The sequence below is a fragment of the Manacus vitellinus genome, unplaced genomic scaffold (assembly GCF_001715985.3).
Source record: "Manacus vitellinus isolate BGI_N305 unplaced genomic scaffold, ASM171598v3 scaffold_92_pilon, whole genome shotgun sequence".
In the NCBI taxonomy this organism is placed as follows: domain Eukaryota; kingdom Metazoa; phylum Chordata; class Aves; order Passeriformes; family Pipridae; genus Manacus; species Manacus vitellinus.
This window is the reverse complement of record NW_021940877.1, coordinates 372075-381207: the sequence shown is the minus strand read 5'-3', so window position 1 is coordinate 381207 and position 9133 is coordinate 372075. Positions and strand designations below refer to the sequence as shown.

The 9133-nt window shown below is 55.2% G+C and overlaps 1 protein-coding gene and 1 long non-coding RNA gene across 2 annotated transcripts in view; one reads left to right on the top strand and one right to left on the bottom strand.

Annotated features, from left to right (window-relative positions):
- The window catches only part of LOC108642024, a 2362-nt gene extending 1910 nt beyond the window's left edge, over window positions 1-452 (top strand). Inside the window, exon 2 of the long non-coding RNA XR_001922408.2 lies at window positions 319-452. This is a non-coding gene — a long non-coding RNA (uncharacterized LOC108642024). The remainder of the gene's footprint in view (window positions 1-318) is intronic.
- Window positions 453-3833: 3381 nt separating this feature from the next.
- On the bottom strand, window positions 3834-8475 carry FBLIM1 (filamin binding LIM protein 1). The gene is made up of 9 exons (XM_018086744.3): window positions 8440-8475; window positions 7094-7403; window positions 6119-6324; window positions 5602-5735; window positions 5410-5491; window positions 5152-5321; window positions 4894-5072; window positions 4667-4784; window positions 3834-4355 (listed from the first exon to the last, which is right to left on the bottom strand). The coding sequence occupies exons 2-9, from the start codon at window positions 7147-7149 to the stop codon at window positions 4242-4244; spliced, it is 1059 nt and encodes a 352-aa protein (XP_017942233.2). The 5' UTR covers window positions 7150-7403; window positions 8440-8475; the 3' UTR covers window positions 3834-4241.
- Window positions 8476-9133: the final 658 nt, after the last annotated feature.

Here is a 9133-nt window from a genome sequence, read left to right as displayed (position 1 = left end):
TTTATTTCTCTTTTTCTTCACAAAACGTGTCGCCCTTAATACGCCATCATGAGCCTGATCACTTCAGCAAGATCCGTCCTCGGACGAAGCAATCCAATAAATGAGATTAAAGCATATTCCCCAGGCTGGGCTGTAAGGGAAAGTTTAGCTGCCCAGAGAATTAGGAGATACATTATTATTATATGTTTATATATGATATATTGATTATATATTTTATGCTTAACTCTTTGCTTTTTCACCGCTTTTCTCCTTTGCAGGGGTTGAAGCTGCCATTATTTATATACTCATCATCCTTCTCCTCCACCTTTTTTTCCCCAGTGATGAGTCCCCAAAGTCAATAAGCCGCCTTGACAAACAGGATAACCTCTGCGAGAAATATCTGGGATTTTTAATAAAACACCTCACAGGCTCTACTGGACAGTCTAGCAAAATAAAGATGTAACTTAAACTGCTCAAAGCCAAATCTGGGTGAAAATTGTTAATTTTCAGGAAATAAGGCTGCGGGATGCTGTAAATTGCCGATATGATGAAGGAAATCTGGGATACAAAATGACAAAACCCCATTTGCAGGCATGTGCTGTGTGTCTATTTTCAGAAATAGGGTGGGTTGGGCTTTTTATCTGTTGGTTTGTTGTTTTTGTTTTTTTTTTTTTTATAAATAAGCAGCACTTGCTTATTTATAAATAGCGCTTGCAGCCTGGTAACGCGCTTGCGCATCAGTCTGCATCCTTTTCCCCTTGTGTTATCAAAACTGATGTGCTTTAAAACTACATCAGTGGGTGGTTCACTTTTGCAAGGAAAATGGGGGGGGGAAGGAGAATATTAGAATATTGCATTTTTCTTCTTTTTAATAGATATCCCACCTGTGCTGCATAATGAAGCCGGAGAAATCTAGGGCTTGGCTGCTCCCAACATAATCCCTGCTGGTTTTCCCTTGTCTCTCTTACCCAGCAGGATCAGACTGCTTTTCATTTAAGAAATGTTGGATTTTTAGGTTGTGTTGGTGACAGGAAAGTGCAGGAAATAGATCTGAACACTCTGTGGGGAAGAATGTTACTGCAGCGAGCCAGCGGGGATGTGGCTGGCATTAACCTGGGACATCCAAAGGAAAACCCCTGTTTTCCTGTAGCTCTTTCCATCCTATTTGAGAAAACCAGCACCCAACCCTGCTCCCAGCGCCTTTTCCAGCCAGCAAAGCCCTGGGCACTGTTTCAGCTGCAGTTTCCCTTCCTGCAGTGTTTCCCTCTGCTCCAGCTCCTTCCCAGCACCCTGGAAGTCATGATGGCACAGCAAAGGCACACAAGGAATATGACTCATCCCTCCCTCTCCAGCTCATCCCTCCCTCTGCTTTTCCCATTTCTCTTAGCTGACCAAGGGGATGCTGGGGGGAAAGGCACTTTCCAGCCTTTTCCCTTTATCATCTCACATTCCTCGTGCCACACCAAAAATCTCCAATTTGCCAACAAAACCTGCAAAAAGGTCTTTTTTGCTACGAAGCCACACTTTAACCACTGATTTAAAACCACTACACCCATGCCTGGCAGCTCCTTATTTAATTTAAATCCTCTTTTTAAAAGTCCAAGTTGCAAGAAGGATAATCTTTGGAGGTTTCTTATGGGATGCACCGTTGTATTCCCGGGAGCAACTTGGCCTCGCAGCAGAGTAGGATATCGGATACCTTCGCTGGGAAAGCCCGAGGAAATTTTATCCGCAGCCGCACCCAGCCTGGAGTGAAGAAATATTTGCATTTGCTGCTCCTTGGAGGGCAGCCAGGTCCTTCCCGCTCTCCTCAGCCTGCCAAGAGGGATTGCAAGGACTGCCGGGCTTATTCCAGCTGCCGAGGGAAGGGCAGGGCCCAGCCAGTGGCGTTCAGAGGGCTGGGATCCTCTCTGCCCTTGTCCACTGCCACTGGGATGAGAGACCTCAAATGGTTTTTAAATCTGGGTGGTCTTGGGGGGCTCCACGAGGTTTTGGGGAATCCCAACCCCCCAAAATCCTATTGCTCCACGTGGGATGTGTTCAGTTTACTTTTGCCAGCAAACCTGGGCACTCGCAGAAGTGCTCGTGACAGGGTGAGCAGCTCAAGGGTGGGCTGAGCCATCGCAGCCGGCGAGGGTTTGCTTGGCAGCAGGATGGGATCCAGCTCCCGCAGCCTCACCCCTGCAGGATCTCTCTCCTGCACGCAGCTTGAAATTCCTCGAGATCCTCCCGAGGGAAAACACGAGGTTGTGCTTTCCATAGTGACGCTCCCTGTGCCTCGGCTAGTAACACTTCTCCTCTTATCGGGGAAGAAAAAGGCTTAAATCAGCCTTTTATCCTCTTACCTCCGTGTCCATCCATCCCTGTCCCTTGTCATCCTCCGCTCTGGGAAAAACATGCCAAATCTGACCATTTCTGCATCCATTTGTTGCACTGCCAAACTCTCCAGTTGTGCCTTTCCTTTCTCCTCGCTTTCCAGGACCTTCTCCAAGGCTTCATGTCAATAAAAGCATTTCCCTGCCTCCCTCCAGCCAAAACTCACCGCAGTCCCACTGCCAACAGTGCATCCTGGGTTGCTTTGTGGGGGAAATATCCAACCTCTTCCCACCATTCCTCTGTGGAGGGATAGCACAGCTTGGAATAACACATCCAAAACACCTCTCAGCGTCAGCACTTCCATCCTCCCCAAAAACCTTGCTTGGAAAAATACCCTTATTGCACAAAACCAAGCAACTCCTGGGTCTTCCCTTTCCTGCTCCCTTTGGCCACCACCACATCTTTTTACTTTTTTTTAGCATCATTTTGATGCCTGGTTTTCTCCACAGAATGACAAACTTTGGAAAGAGAGAGAGCTGACTTTGAGCACGGGAATTCCCTGGCATGGGACACGAGGTTCCTGCCCAACGAAACCCAAAGCCACCAACTTACGTGACCGGGACAAACCGCAACTTTAACATCTTATTTATAAATTTGTTTATAGCGAGTTATGAGCTGATTGATGGGCTGGAGACGCTCGTTAATGAATGCTGAGTAATCAGCTTTGTAGACTGGGAAGAGTCATCAGGAAATAGTTGTTGATGTGATTAATTAACCATCATTAACCCCTTCATTCATAAATACAGCACACGGGAGAGATGTCGGAGGTTACCAGGAGCCTAGAGCTGCTGCTCTGGTGGTGGTTTTCTTTGTTTACAGCTCCCTCTTTCCATCAGGAAAGCATTAAACATCATCTCCCATGCTCTTGCTATTTTCTGCTCTCTATTTGTGGCTTTTTAAGCACTTTCAGTTAAAAAGAAAGTTGAGATGTTTCTCCGCCTGGTTTGCAACGCCCTCACGAACAAAACCACTGAGCACCGGCAACATCGGTTGTGCAGATGTTGGATGTGCAGAGAAAGGGTCTAATTTCTGCTGGTTTGGGGCTTGGACTAAGAGAAGATCAAAAAGTTTCCGATGACAGAGTGGTATTATCTCGAAAAACGTGCAGAAATGGGGCCGTTGGATGCATTTAGCTGGAGTTTTGCTGCCTGATGGAGGAATTTGTGCTCCAGCTGCCCTCTGCCGGCTCCAGGACAGACAGCCAGCAAAAAAACCCCAAATCACCACCTAAAACCCTTTTATCAACACCATGAAATCACCAAATCTCAAGTACACTCCCAAAAAACAACCTTGGCTCTCCCCCGGCTGACAGTGGCATCTGCCAAATAGCCGTACCCCAAAATCAACTGTTATGGACCTGAATGACCTGACTTGCCACGCCTATAAAATCCAAAAAGTGGCTTTTTTCCCTTATTTTTAAACTCAGATTTGATAGGTTTGGAATGCAGGGCGGATGAAAGGAATGAGAGTTTTTAGACTCGGGGTTTTATTTAACTGCGAGTAACTAAATCAGTGCCCACTCTCTACAGAGAGAAATATTTCAGTGAAACCCCAAAGAAGCTCAAGAAGGAAGAAAAAACACCCAAGAAAACCAAACTGGCCTTGAAGAAGGAGTTTTAAAAAAGAAATAAAGAATAAAACTTCTGCTCTGCCGTTGCTGCTCTGTGAGGGCATTTCATGTTCATGGTGAGCGCAGAGCTGTGTCGGGACACATCCACGCTGCTCCCCTGGCCAGCCCTGGGTGTCGGGGTCCCAGGTACATTCTGGAGATGAAAACACCAGTTCTGCAGGAATTTTGAGGTGCAGCAGACACCCAGGGTCACCCTCAAAACACCCCCTTTCTGGTGGCTGGCACTGGAAGACAGAGATGGATGAGGCACGGGGTCTCAGCAGGACGACTCGTTCCGCCAGCGGACGTGGCAGGACTTGCAGAGGAGGTGGCTGTCCAGGGGGTAGCACCCGTCCTCCGTCAGCTCTGGGGACAGTGGCGTCCCACAGCTCTGGGGGTGAGAGGGGAAAGGGACAACATGTTTTAGGGGGTCCTCACGTTGCATCACATCCCGTTTTCCTGCAAAACCCACCAGCGCTTGGAAAAAGCACAAACTACATCAAAATCCTGCGAAGCCGAAGGTCTCCTCCAGGTACATCATCACCACCACCACCTGATTGATTGATTTATTTCCCCCTCCCCATCGCTTACAAGATAAACTGTGGGATAACAAATAACCCCGGGGGCTGTGGACCCTGTGCCAGCCAAGGCTCAGTGCCCCCCCCTCGGCTTTGGGGGCCCCCAGCCCCGCCAGGGCTGTACCTCGCAGCGGTAGCAGCTCTCGTGGAAGCTGCGTCCCAGGCACTCGATCTTGTAGGTGTCCTTGTCCTCAGAGGGGACGATGGGGCGCTGGCAGGCGCTGCAAACCGCGGCATATTTCCTGGCAGGGGCAAGCAGCAGTGGTGTGAACCCTGTGGGGTGACGGGGACAGCCAGACCCCAGCTCCCAAACCCCAGCTCCAAGCTGGGGGACGCTCCCCCGTTGCCAACCTGTAGAAGTCGGGCACGCAGTACACGTCGCCCTGCTCGTCCACGGCAAAGCTCTCGGCGCCGATGGCGCGGCCGCAGCCGGCGCAGGAGAAGCAGCCGGGGTGGAAACCCTTGCCCAGGGCACGGACGATGCGCTCCGTGATCAGCCCCTGGCACTTGGCACATTTCTCCAGCGTGGCCTGGGATTCAGGGAACACACGGCGTGAGATGCCAGCTCCCACCCCGAGGGTGCTGGCTGTCCCCAAGAGAGGATGGTACCTGGTAGCAGGTGTCACACATGGGCTGCCCATCCCTCTGGAAGTAGCGCTGCCCGGCCAGGAGCCGCTGGCACGTGCGGCAGGTGAAGCAGCCGGGGTGGTACTGCTTCCGCATCGCCTCCACCGTCGGCTCCCGTGGCCCCAGTGCTTTGTGGCAGAAGGCACAGATGTCTGTGGGAAGCAGGGACAGGGGTTTGGAGCTGCCTGACTCAGTCTCCCTAACTCGGGATGAGCCCATGCACGGCTTTGTCCCCCTTACCTCTGGAGCCGTCCCGCTCCGGGTACCCGTTCGCATCCTGCCGCTGCAGCTTGTCCACTTGCTCCTGGCAAAGTTTGGGCGGCTTTAATTCAGAAGGGGCCTGGAAAGCAGGGGAAGGTGAAGCCACATTATTTATGCTCCTGCAGGTGGGGAAACTGAGGCACTGGGGGGTCTGCACCCCATTATCCTCACCTGGAGGGTGGTGGGTGCCGCAAGGTCCAGTTGCTGCAGTGCCGGACACAGTGACTCCGCGGACAAGGGCTGGGGGGCTTCAGAGAGGATGAGGACCGGCGGGAATGAAGACACAGGCACAGTTGGGTGGGTTTCTGCAGCGAAAGACAGATGGGGGGGGTTTAGGGGAGCGATAATGTCCCACCCCATGGTAATGCCCTGTCACAGTAACGCCCTGTCACAGTAACGCCCCAACAGCTTTGCAGCAGCGCTCGCTGACCTGCCCCAAAAGCAAACGCCATCCCGGACAGAGGGGACAAACAGCACCGATAAGTGCCCGGCAATGGAGAGCAAACACAGCCCTTCCCTGCCAGCCGGATCCATCCCGGGATGGGTGCAGGGATTTTGGGAATAACTCCCAAAAAAACCCCACCCCCCCTCCTGCCTGCGTGTCCTTTAGCAAAGCGTCTCCACAGCATCCTCAGCACCATCATCATCCTCTCGGCACCGCTCGCAGCCCCCCGTGGACACCCCTCACCTCCTTTGGGCAGCGTGGGGGGTGACGATGGGATCCGGGGGCAGTGGGTGCCGGGGACCTCGGCGCACTCTGGCTGTGGCTCCTCGTGGGTTTTCTCCTTGGTGGCCACGTCCCTCCGTGGTGGCACCAGAGTGATGAAGATGGATGAAGCCATCCTCTTCTCTGCCTTCCCTGGCAGCATCCCTGGAGCCGCGGAAGGGCCGGACCTGGGGTTGATTTTAGGGAAAATAAGATAAAGCTCCCAGGCGCACCAGCAGCTCCTGCAGCCGTGCTGCCCTTCGGCATCAACCCGCCTCCCTCCTGCCGGAAAGGGAGAAGGAGCGACCGTCCCCGTCCCACGTCACGGCAGTAAAAGGTCTCGTGCCTGGGAGGACACAGGGCAAAGGGTCCTGGGGAAGCAGCAGCTGGAATCTCCCATTTTCACGCCTCTGTGGCCAAATCCCTCCCTTTTATAAGTGTTTTAACCCCCTTTATTTCCTCTTATTGCTCCCACCTGGGATTACACTCCCTGTGGGCAGCAGGAAAAACCCCACCTTTCCTCTTAAAAATGGGGTTGCCATAGGACTTTGCCTTTGCAACCCCTTTTTTGGAGTGTCTCTACATCCCCGTTCCCTCCCTCCTTATCCCTAATTCCCAACTAATCACTTCCAGCTCAGTGGAACCCCTTTATTTTTCCAGGAAATTTTTCCCCTTTATTTTTGGGAAACTGAGGCACAGTGCCATGAATGACCACATCCCTGTCGCCGACACAGCCCCCGAGCACAGCCCCAGCAGGATGCACCCGACCCCGATAAACCCCGCTCAGGAAGGAACAGGGCTGTTTCTTCAACTTCCCAATGGGAAAAACAGCCGGGGCGAAGCTTCCCCTTCCCAAATGGAATGGTTTGGAGGGGGGGAACCCCGAGGCTTTAGCCAGGGCACTGCATTGGTGAAGCAGGATTTGCCCCTGAGGTGAATCAGCAGCTTGATAAATACCTGTGTGATGAGTTGCCCGCTCTCATGCGGCTCCGCTCCCCCAGAATCCCGCTCATGGGGGTCAGCACATCCTCTCAGGGGGCAGCCAGTTCCCCTCGAGGTGGGGGAACAGCTTCGGGATGTTCCCGCCGGTGACTTCAGCCTCTGACTCAAGCAGGGAAGGGATTAAAGAGGAAAAAGAACCCCGAGCGCTTCTCTTTCTCCTCCCCTCTCTCCCCACCGGCGAAACCCCGGCCGGGCTCCGGCGCTGCCGGCCCTCGCCCAAATCCTCACCCTCCAGAGTTGCCGCTTTTCCTCCTCCCCAGCCGAGCTGCGGAAAATTAGGGGGAAAAAAGAATAACCTTAAAAAAAAAAAAACCAACACTAAAAAAGAAAGAAAGAAAAAAAAAGATTTCTCCGGGGTTAATGGGAACCATGTGCTCGTCGCATTCCTCTTTGTGCCGGGGCTGACGGGATCCTGGCAGCCCCACGGCGGCACCCCCCGGGTCCCCCCAGACAGGGGCCGTCGGGCTGGTGGAGGCTCCAGGGGTGCAGTAATGGGGGTCCTGCCCCCTTTTTTATGGGGTTCCCACCCCTCCCCACGTAGCTCCATCCTGGTTTGGGGTGGCTGAGGCCACATTAGGAAAGGCCCCCCTGGCTTCCCCAAAATCTCCTGGGGTGGGGACTGAGGTGGGATCGATGAGGGGCCACTTTTGGAGCATCCTCACGCCCCCAGAATTGGGATGGGGCACAGCTCTTTCCAGCTGTCCCCCAACTCTGTTTCCTGCCCCAGGGACCTCTGGGAGGGTGCTGCGAGGATGCCCAAGGAAAAAGCGATGGGGTGGGGGGACAGAGTGCTTGGTCCCTTTGTCTCCCCTGTCCAGTGGTCCCACTGTCCCCTTGTCCCTGACCTGGGGGTGGCCTTGCAGTCCCTCTCACTTATCCCCGGTCTCCCGCCGTGCAGCCCCACAGCCCCCTTCCCCTACCTGGGCGTGCCCTGTCCCCTATGGGGCGGTGGCCCTCCGTGACCCCCTGCCAGGGAGCCCCCCGTCCCCTCCCTGGGAGCGTCCCCAGTCCCCTCCTTGGGGGTGGGTCTTGGTCCACTTGTCCCATCCCAGGATGGCTCTGTGGTCCTTATCCCACCACCTGGCGGGTCCCGTGTCCCATTTGGGGTGTCCCCTCTCCCCTCTTTGGGGGGTCCCCAATCCCGCACCTGGGGTGGTCCCTACCTGGGGGTGGCCCCAGTTCCCTACCTGGGAAGGTCGTACCTTGCGGGGGGAGGTTCCCTGCCCAGGGGGGTGTCGCCTGCCCGGAGGTGGCCCTGCAGCCCCTCAGGGGGTGGCCCTGTCCCCGTCCCTGTCCCGTACCTGGGGAGCCGGTGCGGGTCCCTCCGTGCGCTCCGCGGGCGCGGCGGGGGCAGCGGGGAGGCAGAGCCGCCCGGCATCACCGCCCCTTCCTCCCTCCTCCTCCTCCTCCCTTCCTCCTCCCCCCGCCTGCCCCACAGCCCCGGGCGGGGGAGGCACACGTCCTTAGGGTGCCCGGTGCACCCCGGGGTGCCTCACAGGTCCTTAGGGTGCCACATGTACCCCCTGACTGCTGCATGCACCCCAAAGTGCTCCATGGGACCTCAGGGTGCCTCGTGGACCCAGGGGTGTCCCATATGTCCCCACGGTGCCATCCGGCTGCCCCGTGCCCCCTCGGGTGCCCCTCTGTGCTCTGGGATGACCCACCCCCCCAGTTTGTCCCACGGACTGCCCCTGATCACCCCAGGCACCCTCAGGGTGCCCCATTACCCCCCATCCCCGGGGTGCCTGTGTGCCCCAATACAGCCCCATGTGCCCTCGGTGTCCCCACAGACCCCCAAGGTAACCCCTACATCCCTATACATGCCCAGGCACCCCCAGTGGCCCCCATGCGACTCCATACACCCCCAAAATGCCCCATACTGCTTCTCTGTACCCCTGGGACACCGATGTGCCCCCATAGAGCCCCAGGGTGCCCCATAAACCCCTATACACCCCCGGGTGCCCCCTGTGCCCCYAGCCAGCCCCAGGATGCTCC